Source organism: Alosa sapidissima, chromosome 10 (assembly GCF_018492685.1).
Source record: "Alosa sapidissima isolate fAloSap1 chromosome 10, fAloSap1.pri, whole genome shotgun sequence".
NCBI lineage: Eukaryota > Metazoa > Chordata > Actinopteri > Clupeiformes > Clupeidae > Alosa > Alosa sapidissima.
In genome coordinates, this window is record NC_055966.1 from 2280006 (window position 1) to 2298476 (window position 18471).

The 18471-nt window shown below is 38.5% G+C and overlaps 1 protein-coding gene across 1 annotated transcript in view; it reads left to right on the top strand.

Moving 5' to 3' along the window:
- The window catches only part of kmt2bb (lysine (K)-specific methyltransferase 2Bb), a 111700-nt gene that overhangs the window by 19873 nt on the left and 73356 nt on the right, over positions 1 to 18471 (top strand). Inside the window, exons 4-10 of the mRNA XM_042107347.1 lie at positions 43 to 260; positions 423 to 536; positions 2455 to 2611; positions 6214 to 6424; positions 6590 to 6654; positions 8231 to 8467; positions 12449 to 12543. Of these exons, the coding sequence (XP_041963281.1) occupies positions 43 to 260; positions 423 to 536; positions 2455 to 2611; positions 6214 to 6424; positions 6590 to 6654; positions 8231 to 8467; positions 12449 to 12543 (1097 nt within the window). The remainder of the gene's footprint in view (positions 1 to 42; positions 261 to 422; positions 537 to 2454; positions 2612 to 6213; positions 6425 to 6589; positions 6655 to 8230; positions 8468 to 12448; positions 12544 to 18471) is intronic.

Genomic DNA, 18471 nt, shown 5'->3' on the forward strand with positions numbered 1-18471 from the left:
GGAAGGGTGGGCAACTGAAATTATGTTATGTTGATATTTCAGATTCAGATGATAGCCCTGTGGTCTCTGAAATCAGCAAAGTTTCACAGCAGAATGACTTTGAAACGAGGGTGGACAATAAGCTTTTGAATTCCGAAGAGAAGGTTACATCACACCGTGTTCGCCTCACAGGTGCAAACAAAAGGATGTTCAACCTTCTCAAGAAAGCCAAAGTTCAACTCATCAAGATTGATCAGCAGAAACAGCTCAAGTCTGTTGGGGTATGTGGACTTACACAATATATGTGTCTTCACAATTACTCTAGATTTGTCATTTATTAAGTCTTAGTGAATCAGTGGAACTGTGTCAGAAACTGGTATTATTAACTGGAAGTATTAACGTTGTAAATCCCTAATGATTTATCATCATGTCATTGTGCCCAGCTTGTTACAGGTTCATTTGCATCACAGGAAGGTGCTCTCGGAGTGACAAAACGACAAAGAGGGAAGCATAAGAAGCTTGCCAAGTTAGAAAATAAAGATTGTACAGTAGAACAGGTACAACTCTCAAACTCAAAATTGACTCAAATTGACTTCACTAGTAATCAGATAAGCTTGTAATACACAACAATTGTAATAAAAACCTGTCTCCACAAAATAGGCAGACTTAGTCAGAATTGGAAATTAAGAGAATTATCACACTTCAAAAAAGTTGTCAAGATAAACTTATTGTGTAATGAACAATGCCCAGTCTCTAGTTGTATTTACGCATGAGATGAACTCCTGAAGTTCTCTTCTCATTACCATGTGAACACAATGATTGGAGAGAGTTATTCATCACTAGGAAGGTGTGAAATTAGTCAGTAGTGCTGGGCGGTATGACCAAAAATGTATATCACGGTATTTTTCTAAATTCTTACGGTTTCACGGTATATGACAGTATTTTTTTCCATGCATAATCAGATGTTCACAGCATTTTCTACAGGTTGATAGAGGAATTGCTGCAGTACATTGACTAAGGATGGTCTATTTTACTGTCATGATGTAGAATAACTCCACACTAGTGGTAATGCAATTTTGCATGACCCCAGAAAATGATGCTGTTTACAAAGAGCCACTCATGATTCTAATGAAGAATCTTATCAGAATGCAAAGACAATTGCAGTCAAAATACAGAACTTTTACTGTGCAAATTTCACAAACATCTTGTAGCCTATGAAACTAATACAAAAAGTAGTGCAACTTTATACTTTTTTGAAAATTATACAATTTAAAATGAAACCTCTCTGCTAATATGCTTACTCTGTCAAATAGGCCTATCAGAAACATGCCTTATTGTTATTGTGTGGTTTACATGACGTTAGTGGTAGGCTAACGTTAACTTGATGTGGATGTCTTGTTAGCCTGCCATGAGCTTCAGTTCGGTTCGCTAGGCAAAACATTAACAAAAAAGTTTGTTTTGGTGCACTGATGACAGTCAGGATTATTTCTAACTAGCCAGCTAGTATTGCTCAGTGCATGTCTATAACATGCTTTACTTGCTACCTGGATAATTTCAGCGAATATTCTTAAGCTGAGATGAATGATAAGCTCATTAAACTTCACTGTGGGTTGCTAACTTACGACATCACCTACTAGCCAGCTAGCTACAGCTGTTCTCAATCGAATTTTCGTGACGGTAAATCCCTTTCAATGCAGTATCCCTTAACGTTTTTCCTTAACTAAAGAAACAATTTAAAGTATTCTGTGTAACACCCTTAAATAAACCTCTTATCTAAGGAGAAATTAAGCCTTAAGGGTCATACTTCAGGGGAAAAACTTCAGGTGTTTTGTGTTTACCCTCACTATGCCTCACAGTGGCATCATGCGTGCGTGTGAAAAAAGTCCCGTCTGAAACACAGCGTTCCAAACGTTGTGTAATCAAATACACCGGTATATTAAAAATTCATATCATAACGAACATATACACCGGTATACGGTGTGAACCGGTATACCGCCCAGCACTATTAGTCAGCTAAACATTTCAACGAGGCTACCCTTGCCAACCAACACCAAAACACAAGTCCATTAAACTATTATTTTATCAATGTGCAATGCCAATAGAACATTTGTGGAGAGCAGGCAGCTCAATGATCCTTGACCTGAAGTCAGATAAGCATAACTTTGGAATCACTAGTTCAAACGCTGTACTGGGTTGACAGACAGGGCAGTTAAATCGGCAAATATACTTAATTGTGAGGTCAAGGCTATCCGCAGTCTTCAAGAATAGCAGCTTTAGCTCAATTTTGTATAGAGGCTCACTAGACAGAGCTTTCAACACATGCAAGGTCTCAGAGCTACTGAAACCAGTGGCCAGAGTTGGTCTGCTGATTGTGTTTTTTTTTGCTTAGATTTGTTAGCAAGAAATAAACACTGTACCATCTGATTATACCATTGTTGTAATCAACTGGTGGGTTTTTTTTCCCTTCATTGTCAGGATGTTCGAAGAGCTGGACCTCGAATTAAGCATGTGTGTCGAGCTGCTGCAGTTGCTCTGGGTCAACCACGTGCCATGATACCTGATGATATCCCACGTCTAAGTGCTTTGCCTCTACATGAACGTTCAGGCATTTCCCCCTCACTCATGGCACAAGGTAAACTGCAGTGAAAAAATGGTTCATTCCTCTTATCGGCTACTTCTAAAAAGTAATGGGTTCTTTGCATACACACACACACACACACACACACGTAAACATGCACACACACACACACAAAGACACACTCGTGCACGCCCACACACACACACGGTACACATGCACGCACGCACACACACACACACGTATACATGTACATGCAAACATTTTCTACTAGTTTTAGAAGTAATGTGCAAGTAACTTGAAATGTAAAGTAGAATGACAGAAGTATAGGCCTTTAGGCTTCCCAGGTAGGCTAAATATCACCCCCTATTTTCCCAGTGTCCTTTGGTATGCAACGTAACATCATAGTTAACAACACAACACTCAATTTTCGTTGACATGTCATTGGCGAAATTGAACATTAGGCCTACTAGAGATTAGATTTGGTGATGGCCTTGTAGTCTGACTGGCTCATATTCAGTGAGGTGAAGTTTCATGCAAGAATTGAGGCTGTCATCATTTAAGGGCAATTCCACGCAAAACTGTCATATCCATAATGCCAACTAAGTACAGTTTTGCGCGGAATTGCCCTTAAACGTCAGGTGTAGGTTTGTGTTTATATTTTTTGTTTAGATTTCTCACATGCAAGTGGAACCGAACGGGGTTAGCACAGCAATACTAACTCGTTGCAGTATGCGATATATAACGGGCAGTTCATTTCGCGTTTTTAGAATCGGTCTCCGGATGAAATCTTTCCCATTTCAGCCCACTTGTGCTCGCTCGCAAGCTTTGCTCGCTGACATTTCCTTTTTGACATTTTCCTTATCTAGCCTACAGCATACATCAGCAATAACAATTAAAGTGTTCTTGTTGACTGAAATGGAGGGAAATCTGTGATTTTGTTTGATATTGACATGGCAGCGAGCCACGAAAGTTACAATATTGTGCAAGCTATGGTTACGGAGTCAAGTGAGGTGGAAAGTTATATTAAATTACTCAGATAGACCTACATATTTGCCACGAAGCCTTGTCATTTTAATTTTTTTGTTCATCTTTTGCCAACCCATTTCGTCCGAGAGCCCCAGCAATGCAACAAAAGAGCCACTGGTGGCTCATGAGTCCCAGGTTCCCGACCTATGCCGTAAATCAACATGCTCACCAAATACTCACATTTCTACTCATTAGTAATAAATACTTTGATAATGGATGCAGAAATTACTTATTGTGCACTTTTGAAGCTCTGATTTACAGCCTCTTGTGTTCTAAAAGCATCCGGCAGTGGCTTTTTCATTTTTTTACATGTCACGGCATACTCTATGCCTGAGGCTTATTGTGTTTAAACTGCGAATTGCCTCCACTTTCGGCAAACTTTGTGTTCCACGCAGTTCTGGGGTAGCGACTGCAACATTCGCAGTTCATGGAGTTCGTCTCCTTACAGTACCTCAACCAGCTGAATTCTCGCAGCCAGTCTTCCCGAAAATGGTTGGTTTGGGCCTTTTTCGCCACACAAACCTCTGACTCTGAATCATCATCCGAATGTGACACTAGACTCTGGCACTAGCACACTAGCCGCAGGTCAGAAGAACGAGTCAATAGTTTGCTTGCTCATTGTTCAGACGCACGTAGCAGGTTGTGATACCTGTCTTCTTCCCACAGACGTTTACACAAGCTCGATTATCTCTAGGACCCCCTCCACTAGGGGTGTCACAATTCTCCAAATCCTCGATTCGATTTAATTTTCGATTTTAAAGTCACGATTCGTTTCGATTTTTGATCTTTTGTTTAATATTACTATTAATGCATTCCTTATATGTTACTTACTCTTTTTTTGGCCTTTTCCGTTTCCAACCACGAGGTTGTAATGTAAACAGAACAAACATTAGGCTAAACAGAGACGTGAACATAGTGAAATGAAACGACACAGAATGATAATTTGATTGTTTCAGCACACTCCGAAGAGACCCAAGGTTTGTGACCCAATGTGCATTTTAAGCCTTAAAGTAATTTGTAACTAGATCATCTTTTTACTTGCTAAGTTGAGTAGGCTAAGTTAGTGTTAATTGACGTGAATGAATGACAAAATACTTCCACACAGTGATTTCAGAGTAGCAAGAAGGGCTTTGGTAGGTTGATTTTAACTTGCTGCAGCCTAAAATTAGAGGAGTGTTGACGCCGCAGTTCAGCACGTGCATGTGCGTCTTGGCCAAGGGGGCAGGCGAATGTTCAGAGAGCGTAGACACTATGGCGAATCTGAGGCTAAATAGTAGACCAGTTCCACCTAGCCATCCCATTAAACCCCATTCAATTTGGCGCCACTTTGACATCAAATAAATAAAGTTACAGCTGAAGCGTTTTAAGCCTTTATATATAACTTTAGACAGTAGCAGTATATAACAGTAGCACTTTTAGCTCCAGCTCATTGAATCAGATTAGACCGTTAGCATCTGACTCAGAGAACGGCTGGATGAACTGGGGAAAGGTAAAACTCAATTGTTTAACTTGAGGGGAAGTGGAAAATGAGTGTATTTCTCCAAATGGTGGAATATCCCTTAAAGTGGTTGGCTGGTGGTATGAGCGTTCATTCAATGCATGCATGTCTACGCGAGAGACACTGAAACCAATCGATAACGTTGGTATAGCAAAGCTCCGCTTCAGCCTGTTGGAAGGCCATATAACGACATTTAATAGAAGTTGAGTCTTGGAACTTCCATAAAAACGAAACAGAGACAGGATAATTCACTGTCTTACATTGAATATTGTATAATATTGTATAGTATTTCTCATGCAAGTGTCATATGCATAGAAAAAGCGGTGTTTTGATGTGCATGATGTGCAAGCTTTGACTGCTTCGAAGTGCATGTATAACAAAATAGCATAACAATAATAGTTGACATAATGATAATCATAATTATAATTTTATGTACCCAGATAAATAGATTTCTGGGCCCATCCTTAGACTAGGTGGAGGGGGGGGGGTGTGTATCTTGATGTGCCCTATGATCCCAAAGTCTGCCATGATCAGTTTCAAAAAGGCAAACCGATTATTGGGTCATTCCGTGTGAAATCGGATAGAGATTCACAGGCTCTCTGCACTGATAGTTGCACAAATCAATTGAAATCTACCCTATTTAAAAACTAGGCCTTGTCGGTTACATTGGCATTTTCGTCTATAGGCAAAATATTGTTAATTGTTTTTATATTAAAAAAATGAAACCGTACCTTTATCGTGGGCCAAAAAGCGTGATCCATAACGAAGTGTGGGCACACTGTACTGTTGCATCCCTAGTTGGCAGTGAATGGATTGAACATGAAAATCTATGTATGAAAAAATCTATTTGACTTTGTTATTGCCCAAATTATAAATTCTAATAACAATGTGTTTGATTTGAGGCTGCAACTTCAATTCAGTTGCATTGTTATATTGGTTTCTTTTGTTTATGTTAATGAGCAATTCACACTCTTGGAATATCCCACTGAAATCATCAATGCGTCTTCTACAGTTTGAGAGGACACTGCTGTGTTGTAGAGGAAAACTGATTACGTTAAATGATTCACAAAATGAAATCCCATGAAATTACTTTTGTAATGGTATTCTGTTATTTTCTTGTATTAAATTTTAGGTGTAGGATCACTTTCGGATCCAGAGAGCCCTGACTTACCTGAACAAAAGCCCCTCAAATTCCGTCGCCCCTCACGGAACTGCTTTGGGTTACGCTCAAGGAGATGTGGCGAGTGCAAGGGTTGTTTGCATACAGAAGATTGTGGGAAGTGCATGAACTGCCTCGATAAACCTAAATTCGGTGGGCCCAACACCAAAAGGCAGTGCTGTGTGTAAGTATTTGGTAGCTATCCCTAATATTGGTGCGGCAGTCTCATTATTTAACATTTGTTTTGAAAGTATGTCTCCTTTCTCATGGAACTACATGTCAGTATAACATAAGGTTTGTAGCTCTCCTCAAAAACACATAAACTATAAATCATTTTCTATGCTTAAAGAATGAAGAGGTGTGACCAGATAGAGGAAAGGAAGGCATTGCGTCTCTCAGGAAAATTACATAAAGGTAAGCCTAATTATAGTCCATGATATATTTAGTCAGTTGCAGATTAACATATTTATACTAAGGGTGTGCACAGATTGTCGAATAATCGGTTAACCACTTGAAATATACTACCGTATTTTCCGGACTATAAGTCGCACCGGAGTATAAGTTGCACCAGTCAAAAAATGTCATGAAGAGGAAAAAAACATATATATGAATATATATATATATATATATATATATATATATATATATATATCTTGCACCTGAGTCGCAGGACCAGCCAAACTATGAAAAAAAGTAAAAAAACGTATAGTTCGGAAAATACGGCATTCGAATTTTAATATCCCTAATTCGGCTATTCTAAAAGTCACAGAATTGTGGCAGTTGTGCTACTATGCCTGATGCCTCTCTTTAAACTTGTTGGCTAGGCACATGCAGTTAACTATTAAATATTGGGCTCATATCGATATTGTGACTATATCATTGGCCACTCCTACATAAAACATAACATTGACATTTTGTTTCTTATCAGTATTACATTTTACAGCAAAACTCTATGCTGTTAATATCACTGGGGATCGATCGTTATGTGGTCAGTTCTAAGAAGGCCTAATGTTACTAGCCAGATGCACATAATATCATTACTATAGACAGATTTATTATGCATCTTTGCAATTATAAAAAATGTAAGATTGCATGATAAAACAATATAAATAACAATACAATGTAAATACTCTTATTTGATCATGTTTAGTCGAATTGTCGGATTGTTCACCACAATGCTTAAAATAACTTGAAGCTTCAAAGTGCTGTAGTTTTGGAACCATTAGTGATACAGATATACTATTTAAGATGTTTGCATAGGTTTGGTCTTTTTCAGATTTTTTTGGAGAGGGTGACCTGTCAGCCACTGGGTGATTTGACACGGGATGACCCATAATAAAAAAGACAGATTCAGAATTTGTAACTCAGTGCAGTTAGCAGAAGACATCTGAGGCAACAATTTGGTCTTAAGTCTAGATTTAAAACTGGCTACAGTTGGGGCCTTTTTGATTTCATCCGAAAGTTGGTTCCAGAGGTGAACCACATAGCAGCTAAAAGCTGCTTCACCATGATTAGTTCTAACAGCAGGTTTTACTAACAGGTTTTTCTGACCTGAGACCTGAGAGGTCAAGGAGGTGTGTGTACTGCTGAAGCATGTCTGATAGGTATTTAGGTCCTGCTCCATTTACTGACTTAAAAACAAGCAGTAATGCTTAAAGTCAATTCTGTGACTTACTAGAAGCCAATGCAGGGACTTAAGAATTGGAGTAACGTGGTCAGTTTTTATGCTGCTGTTCTCTGCTGCTGTTTTAATGCTGCTTTCATTTACACTAGTGGGATTGGGTTCTTTAGTCTTTCATACTATGGAAATTAAGTGTCTAGCCCATGATTAAGTTGATTGCTAGGATGAAGGAAGCTGAATAGAATTGTACCAGAAGTCCACGTTATGCTGGGTTTAATTTGGGTCGTCTGTACTTTCTCAGCTGTACCACTTAGTTTTTAATGTTTGCCAGTGTCTTGCCAATTTCAATAACAAAACTATTATTCATAGGCCATTTAAAGCGCAAACGTACGAGTCAGAGTGGTGGCCATTCCAGCACTGAGGAAGGAGAGGGTCTAGAAGGCATGGAGGAAGTTGGCGACAGCCCATCAGTGCGTAAACAGCCCAGACGTTGTGTGAGGCCAAGGTCCTACTGTGACTTGCTTGATTATGACTCTGATCTGGACATCACAATCTCCCAGTCCACTCCACCAGCTAAACGCAAGGGACTTGGCATCCGCAGCACTGGTAAATTTAAATTCCTCTTATTTCCAGTTATATTCCCTCCTATTGTGATAATTTTTGTCTGGTTGAAAATTAGCATTGAAAGCAGATGATCATTGTAACAGATGTTTATGTATTTGTTGAATAGATTAATATCTAATTGTATTTCAATATTTTTTACACAAATGTAAAGTGATAATGGACAGCATCGCTGTTTATATTTTAACTTTTACAAAATAGCCCAAAGCAGGCTACAGTGGTTTCAAATGGTTTACAGCAGACTTGAGTCGACACTAGGTCTACATGCTTGGGCATTATCAATCCATTTGACAAGGGCGGCTTCCACTACAGAGGTGTTTTCATATTCTGTGTTCCTCATTCATTTTTGCCTTCGGTGCAACTTTTGATTATGCTACCCACTTCTTGACAGTTGTGATTTTAGTAGCCATTGAGCCATATTAGCCATTGGCTAATAGACAATGAAAATCCTGTTGATGAATAATGAAAATAAATTTGCAAGCTTGTTCAATGTAGGTACAAATGACACTCAGAAAATTGCAGCCGAACAAACTGGAGTTGAACATTTATTTGTAACTAGAAATGTAATGCCAGAGGAATTACAATAGTGGATGGAAAGCTGCTGGCTTAATGTTGGTGGGGAGATTCCTGGAAAAAAAAACATTGAACCGCTTAATCTTTGAGATCATACAAAACCTCTTACTGAAAAACCTTGTGTGTCTGGCGTTCTTGAGCTATCACACTCAAGGTGGGTTTGACCCTGACATTTGACTTCATCATTGAGTCCATACAAATATTCACACCAAATTGGAAGCATGTAGCCTACGTCAAGCCGTTCTGAAGTTGTGGCACAAGCACGAAAGCTGGCCTTTGGAAAATGTATAGAAAGCCTAATTGTATGCAATGCAATAGGCTACCTGCAAAACGGGGCTTTCAGTTGGTGGTGTTGACTGCTTATTCTGCACCCAGATAACAATTAGTCATTGAATATATGTTAATTCAACATTAGGCTACTTTGTCAACGTTAAAATCATTGAATCAACGTCGCACTGCAACATTGATTCTACATCACTTTTGCACCCTTCATTAATACTGAAGCAACGTTGAAATTCTAACTACAGATCAACGGGATTTCAATGGTATTTCCACTAAAATAACATTGAAACAATGTTGAAAGTACAACCATACTAAAGATCTCCGTGATTTCAATGGTATTTCAATTGATATTAAACCTCAGTAAACCACTATTAGCCCAATCTGGCAAAATATTGGGAAATTCATATCCTGCTTTATCTACAACCAGGATAAATTTGGCTAGGCCTAGGTATGTCTGGTTTAGGCTATACAAGCTTGCATAAATAACCATTGACAACTTGTTATCAGTTAGCAAGTGCATTTATTCACTCCATCTAGAAATTCATGTGTGCTGTGCTTTTCTGCCATCCATTCACTTTAGCATCCATAGCAGTTGCAGTCAGCCTGATCCTCCAGTAGCAGAGTGAAGTGGCACCTAACAGAAATAGAAGAGGGCGGGGGAAGAGACTGTTGTTAGATAAATTTGTTCAACTGAACAACAAACTAAGAGCTAAGCCTACAATCAAGTCATTTTATGCGTCAACCTACCACTCATACAAACGTAGTTCAAGACGAAGGCTAAGTTTCAGCCAGTGACTGTTTGCCATAGAAGGCTATTACCCTCGTCAGGCCAGCTACTGTGTGAAAGGCAACTGACAATTTGAGTGTGAAGGCTTAGCACTACCGCCGCCACTGCACACAACCATAAAAACATTCCCGAGTTCTAGCTAACGTAATATAACTTACCTACTGAATCCTCGGTTATCGCTTAATGAAGTTATGAACTTACTCAACGTAATATCAATATTATCAAACTAACTAGAGTTAAATGTTAAACGTCCATCAACAGTAGCCTACAGGACGTCTCTCGCATTTGCAACAGCTCGACGTAATGTAGGCTACTAAGCCAACAATGTGGGCACAGGTTCCCTGTTAAATCCCAAGATGAAAATGCTCATTAACCAACTACTATATTCTTACTACATCAAATATTAACGTAACCTAACCTATCTTAGTATCAATCTTCCGCTAGCTAGCTAGCATTAACGTCAGTGGTTTTTGCATGATGATTTGCACGGCTACTTGCCACAACTGCTTGTCACCTTGTATGTATTCTAAAGTTTTGAATACACCCCTCCATAGCATAATTAAGTCCCTTTTGATAGCTTCTGGAGGAAAGTAAATCCTTTATCGACCAAAACGTCCTCAAAGCCTGCTTTCATATACTGTCAGCTGCCATTGTCCACAATGTATTTCTAATCAAGTCTGGTTTGTTTGTCCGAGTTTTCACACGGTAACAATGGAGGGCGGAGCTTAGCGACAGGTCAATTGAGCAGTGTGGTTCAAAAGCGATTAATTACAGGATGTGTAGGACTAGTTTAGGGAGCGCCTGATTGTATGCAGGTAGACCCGCACCTGATTACTTTACGACCCTTCTAAATGAGCCTCCTTTGTGATGTCATACAGAGAAAAATTATTTCTCAAAAAGTATAAAAAAAATCTGAAATGATAACTCTCTTGTCCAACTCTAGACCTACACAACGGTTATTTCAACATGTCGGTATGTTAAGCGGTTAGAGCCGCATTAATTACTGAAAAGGTAAAAAGAAAAGGTTATAATAAGAAGAAGCCAGGAGATTTCAAGATAGTGGATTCCATCCACTATATTAAGAGCGCTAAATAGGCCAAATGTAAGTACAGTATCAGTATTGCATATTTGATTGACAAACTTGTGTGACATTTTAGAGGAGACTGAGGCTAAAGCATACATCTACAGTAATTATACACAGAAACAAAATGTATCAAATGCATACAGAATTTTACCTGCATGATGTAAGCATTGTGACCAAGTTAAAATCTTGTCAACATTTTATTAATGTAACATGCAAAAATGAGGTGAGGTAGTTGCGCATGATGTTCAAACTTCACCATCAGGAACATAGGAAGTATTGCGTCCTATGTCTAATAATCATGAAATTTAGCACACACAACAGAGTGCATTTGACAAACACATCACATGTGAGTGCATTATTTAAATGTAAATGTAACGGGTCACTGGACCAAACATGCATAGGCTTTTTGTCGCCGCTTGCAACTATATTTGCCATAGTATCCCAGTAGGTTATCCTGCTCTATAGCCTGAAAGACCTGCTGCAAATGTAATTCACAATCTCCCTGTAGGCTAGTCTGCCTTATAACCCAAGAGCCTTGTTGAATTCATGAGATTGTTTTGTCTTTGTGCTGCATTTGTTTGACCAAAGGATTTTGTGAATGTTCCAGGTAGGCTGTGTGAGTACTCATTGTAGGCTATGCTGTCTTGTGTGATGAGAGGACATTCTGTTCTGGTTTTTCTCCACCTAGCAATATGGGCTCCAGAACGTCATTTCTCAGAGGTGTTCACGCTGATGTACCCTCTGACATCAGCAAATCTAAATTCATCATAGACAAATGGCAAACACAACAAACAATTTAGTCATTCTATGATTTAGCCTTTAACTGTATGTAATAGTTAATGCTGCCACTATGAAATTACTTATTGGTCGTATAGCAGAATGTGAATTAACAACCATTTTGATGTGATGTTTATTTAGCATGCAAAGTGCAAACCAGCAAGAACAGGGCTGCATGCCACTGTATTAAATAAAATACAAATAATGGAGGAGTGCATTCAACACAAACCAAATCCTACAGAATTTCACATAGCTCCTTTTATGCAGTCATTTCAGCAATGAGTATTGATCCCAAGATCAGTAAGGACAATATTGAGTAGCTGCACCAACCAGTGTTTTTCAGACACAGGTTCTTGCAAATTACAAAATTGGTTAGAGACACCATACTGCAGACAACAGGTTTAGCCACAAGATGTGTTTGTCAGTGCAACTAAATGTAATTTGTTGTCTCTTATTTTTCTAGATGAATTCTTGGGAGATTATTTGGACGACGAAGCTGCACGACATCGCAAGCCAATCTATCATAGAGGATCATCTGGACGGCGTAAAATAGAAAAGGTGATGAAAAAAGGTGATGGGGGGGGGGGCCTACTGGTTAGGGCTTCGGGCTTGTAACCGGAGAGTTGCTGGTTCGAACCCCAACCAGTAGGAGCGGCTGAAGGGCCCTTGAGCAAGGCACCTAACCCCTCACTGCTCCCCGATCGCCGCTGTTGTTGTAGGCAGCTCACTGCGCCGGGATTAGTGTGTGCTTCACCTCACTGTTCACTGTGTGCTGAGTGTGTTTCACTAATTCATGGATTGGGATAAATGCAGAGACCAAATTTCCCTCACGGGATCAAAAGAGTATACTTATATACTTATACTTTAAAAAATACAGTATCGTGCGTTGACAATGATTGGAGAGAAGTTATTAGGCTCACTTTAAATTATGTTTACTTTAGGGCTGTCAAATGGATGTGCTTCACCTCACTGTGTGTACACTGTGTGCTGTGTGTTTCACTAATTCACGGATTGGGATAAATGCAGAGACCAAATTTCCCTCACGGGATCAAAAGAGTATACTTATACTATATATATAAATGGTTAAAAATCAAATTAATTAATCACAACTTTGCTGTGATTAATTGCAATTAATTTCTTTCTTCAAATGAAGCCTTTAAAATCATTGAATTAATGTAGAATCAACAAGGAATTAGCATGCTATTGTTCAATATTTTAACTAAGATTCTGCTCAGAACAAGCAAACACATTTCCAACTAGAAAATGCAATTCCAGGGAATTACCATTGCATGTAAATGTAAAAAAGCTGCTGTGTATAACATTAAATTACTTACAGTATGATTATTCAGATTACATAGACGTGTCCAGTATTCTTGAAAACCACTTACTAGATTAGATTAGATGTTAGCTTAGAGTATATGACAGTCAGTAAAAATAAATTGTTAATTCAATATTGATCAACATTCTTTTTTTTAATACAGCAGAATGATACTCAGAATACTCTAATGAACACTTAACAACCAATGTAAGCTTGAAGTAAAAAAAATCACAGTTGTGTGTGTGTGTATGTATGTATGTATGTGTGTGTGTGTATATATATATATATATATATATATATATATATATATATATATATATATATATATATATATATATATATACAGAACTTGATAATGCCAATCATATTATCCTAAGACGGATCTATTTATCAGTGGTAATTCTGAAATGGCAGCAAGAGCTAGAGGTCTCAGTTAATTGTAATAAATAGGTCACTTTTGATGGTGATATAGACTGAAGAACAAGATTCAGCCCTTCAGATGATCAGTTTTAGACAGAACTTAGGTTAGAATCTTAATTTTCACACAGCACAGCTCAGGTCTAAAAATAGAGGTCTAACAGCATAGCTAAGTTTCACAGATGTCACAGCACATGATTCAAATGTATGCATGCTTCATATAGTTGTCGGCATAGTCCTGCAACAATATAATACTCAGAATGTCTCAGTGTAGATCTCAGATCTACGTCTATAGTTCAAAGGTATGTGCAGATATGTTGAGATATGGTCACATGTTTTTAGGAATGAATGTAAGTGTTAATGTCAGCGATGTATGGTTGGCAGGATGTGCACACAGACAGGCACACACGAAATGTAATACACGGTCACCACCACACTGGTCTGGCCTGGTCTGGAACCTAAAAGACAAAAGCAAACAAGTTAGTTATACCAAAAACAAGGAATGTTTACAATTGTTCAATACAACTTAGATATTTAAGTGAGATTGTTGCACCATAAATTTGTAATGGTAGTTAAATATACTAGCCTATAGTATTGCAAACAAAGCAACATTTTGTGTTTTTTCATTTCAGTTTAGGGATAGTTGATAGCCAAACAGTTTCAAGTAAGCAGCTTAGAACACTTTGTAGGCAAAGGGTGTGTTGTTGCTGTTGATAATCATCAACTGAGTCTTAAGGATGGACCATTCTGATATTATGTATCTTGATAACCAACTACAATAGTTTATACAGCTTGCTAGGTCTGTCATCCACATTTTTTCTACAGATTACGATGTAGACCTACTGGTAATACTTTACTTGACGGGTGAGTTCATAACACATTCATAGCAGCTGTCATAAACTGCACATAAAGCATTCATGACTGTTTCATGAGACATGACTCAACATTCATACCAAACCTTTCATGAATGTGGAAGACGGAACGACGACAACTTGTCAAAATAAAAGTCCAACAATCGCAAAGCAGCATTGCCATTTTTGTTCCAAACCTCTTACCTGATCACATCACATCTGAGTCAATGGGCTGTTTTATGATGTAACCTTTGCAGATGATTTCTCATCTTTTGCTCCTGGGAATGTCCAACCTTTCCAGGTTACACAAATACGGGTCAGCTGAATGTAGGCTAGTTTACCTCCCACTTGGACTTTTATTTTGACAAGTTGTCATTCTGTCTTCCACATTCATGAAAGGTTTGGTATGAATGTTGAGTCATGTCTCATGAAAGTCATGAATGCTTTATGTGCAGTTTATGACAGCTGCTATGAATGTGTTATGAACTCACCCGTCAAGTGAAGTGTTACCGACCTACTCTAGGATGTACTACAACTTGGAAGCTTGATTCGTGTGCCAGGCTACACTTTAAATTTTAGAATAGAATAATGCAGAAATTAGTAACGTTAGCCTAGGCCAAGTAAACATACTCTGTAGCCTATGTTGACGACACAAACGTTATACCTCAACTTCTGTACGTGTGTTTTAACAATACTTTGGTCATATGGTCCGTTTCCAAACAGTATGGCTTTTATCAGGTCCCTTTCCACAGGTGTATTTAATCAAGAGCCAGATAGTATCTGTACAATATGATTAGGCTAGACTACTGTATCTGGTTAACGTTAACGTTGGTTAGTGAGCAAATGTAACGTTAACGTCGGTGATTAGCTGGGAGCAATGTTAGGTTTGATTGTCGTTAGCTAACGTTATCGAAACCTACGGCTAACCGGTCACTTTAAAGTTGACGACATACAGTAGCTGCTAGGCCTATTAACACTGATAAGGTGGGTGCTAACGTTAACTATTCCCCTAACGTTATAACGTTAGTTTGGCTATTTGTCACCTATCATTTCATACAACATAATGTTTGACGACATAAATGAGTCAAATGCCAAAAATCGGACCACTTACCGTGTCTGTAATTAGAGAAGGACAGTCAGTTATGAGCAAGTAGCCTAAAGTGGGATCACGGCAGGCGATAAGAGGAACGTTCAGAAGACTCACAGCTCCAGCAAAGATCCTTGATTACTAGCAAGATAGAGCAACGCAATTCGTTACTATGGGAGCAAAATGGGACAGTTCCGGTGTGCATAAGTGGGAGTGTCACCTTACGTCACTAAATACACTTTCTCTCTTAATAAGCAATAAGAACAGATAAACATAATTGTGTTCGCAATATCATTGTCTATAATCATGTATGAGACCAATGAATCATTCTTTAGGACATGATATAAATAATTTAATTAGTCATGTGTACCGAGCTAGCTAGCTAGCTAACGCTAGCTTAAAACGCCATACAAGTGGATGGGAGTAGCTATGGCAATACAGATATGTGCTAACAAGTGACTAGTAGTTGAAGGACTTCGCTTAAACTTAATATACTGTTCCAAATTCGCTTGAGTATAAACTATCCACTTTAACTAATGTCAGTAATGTTATTCAGCTAGTTGTCATTTCAAAGAAATTACACTTCTCCGTTTAAAATGTTACCTTAGCTAAGAGGCTAGCTAGCATGCTAACAACTGGACAGTAACTGGCAGCAGCATGGTCTGATATTAAGTTATTTTATTACAAATCCGAACACTAAAAAATTACACTTTTAGGCTTGACATGATCCCAAACACTTACAGATTATGACAAAATGTTCCAAAAAACCCTCAACAAATCCAGAAAGATATAATGACCAATTTATTGGTAAAATTCCACAAGTCTCCATTGACATTAGTGCAGCGAGGGTTTACTCTGGTCTGCATAAAGGGGGATTTTCCCCCCTCCCCTTGCAATAATCGAACGCGGAAATTGTCGAACGTTTGCGCCTCTCGCTCCGCTTTAACCCTCTCTGGCTCCAGTGGTAGAGGTTGATTGCGTTCAGCTGCAGGTCACGTCATAATGCTAAAAGTTGCCGCCAAAGCGGTCAATGTTAACTCAATGGGAATTTGTTGCCCTTTTATCGTAAATATCTCAAAAAGTATAAAGTTCACAAATGTAAAAAATACACTGTACAATTGTCCGTTACAAGACCTTTGTAGGAGTGTTTGAATGACGTCAAACGGTTCAGTGGTTTTAGTGTCATTAAACGTCAAACTTGGTCGGAAGAAGATTAATAAAAGACGATAATAAGAAGAACAGTGATAATAGTCCATTGCATTTACATGCAATGCAATAAAGCCATTAAGGTTATTGACTATTAACTTGAAAAGCATACTTGTGCGCTAAAATAACTGATACTTCTGGTTTAAAAGAATCTTGGACTTCTGGAATTGATTGATTATTTTGAATAGATCTTAAAAGGTCTTCAATTTATCTTGAATCAACCTGCAGAACCTGCAGAAACCCTGTTGTTGGCTAGTGATGCACCGATATTGAAATTCTGGGCCGATACCGGTATTTAAAAAAAATTTGATACACCTTTGCTGGCAAAAAAGTATTCAAAGTACATTTCAAATTTTTCCATCAAGAAAATTAGAAGAGAGAGCAGGGCTTAATTCATTTTTCAAAATGGGGGAAATTCCCCCCTTAGGTTCTTCATGTAGGGGGGGATTTACACAATTTGGGAGGGGGGGGGGCGGCATCATTAGTAATATTGAATATACTGTAGTGGGATCATTCACACCAGTGGCCATCCTGGATTCTGCTTGACTCTCTCCACACACAAACACACACAGAAAATGATTGCTTGTGTCATGTTTCTATTTCATATATTTTGAAATTCATATGAAGTGTATTTAGTTAATAATGTATGGTATTTTATAATCTGCATAATTACATGTAGCTAAACATATTTAGTAATTTGAATACTTCATATTGATTTTTAAACTATTACACTTAGGAATATCTTTAATGTGGTGTGTAGGTCTAATTGAGTGCACATTGGTGATGTGTAGGTGTAATTGAGTGCCTGTCCCTTTGAGAAATACCTGAGTAATTAGCCTTCAGTCTCACGGTTTTAGGCTAGTGAATAAAAGTTGTGCATAGTGCATAAGGATATGTGGATGCAATTTATTATGTTTTCTATGTCATTAGATAGAAATAATTGTTCAAAAAACTAACAAGTCAGAGAAAATCTTTCTGGGATCATAGAAGAGATAAGTGTCTTGCAATGTTAGCAAGGAGCTCTCTCCAGTTGTAAAAGTTTGTCATGGTTGCGTAGCCTATTTGCATAAGCGCAAAGTGGTTCTCCCTGTGTGTGCTATGTTCAATTCAACTCGGTAGTTGATCCATCTGGTCAATAGCCCCGCATTCACGCCACTTCATGATCATTAACGTCATCAGACAGGCTATAAAGTGTATGCAGGAATTTCTCGTATTATGATGGCTAGAGTTGCGGGACTTGAACAAATAATGCGCAATACCCGCAATCCCGCAGTGAAATTTAGGCCCTGGAGAGAGAAGAAAAGAACTTTGATCTTGCACTCCCTATGAAAAGTTTTCAGATCTGCACTCTTAGAATAGGTTGGCGACGCTTATTAGCGATTTAGTTGTGGCCAGCATATTTAAGAATATCAGCCACTATAGAATATCGGCCGTTTCGCAGATGGCTGATGGCAGCAAAAAGGGCCATATTGGCTGATACCGATAGCCTGCCGATATATCGGTGCATCACTACTCTTGGCAGGCCTTGTTAAACGATGTATGCAGTTGGTTGCATTTTGTCATTTTGGACTAGCTTTATGACTGAAATATGTACTATTGATTTCATG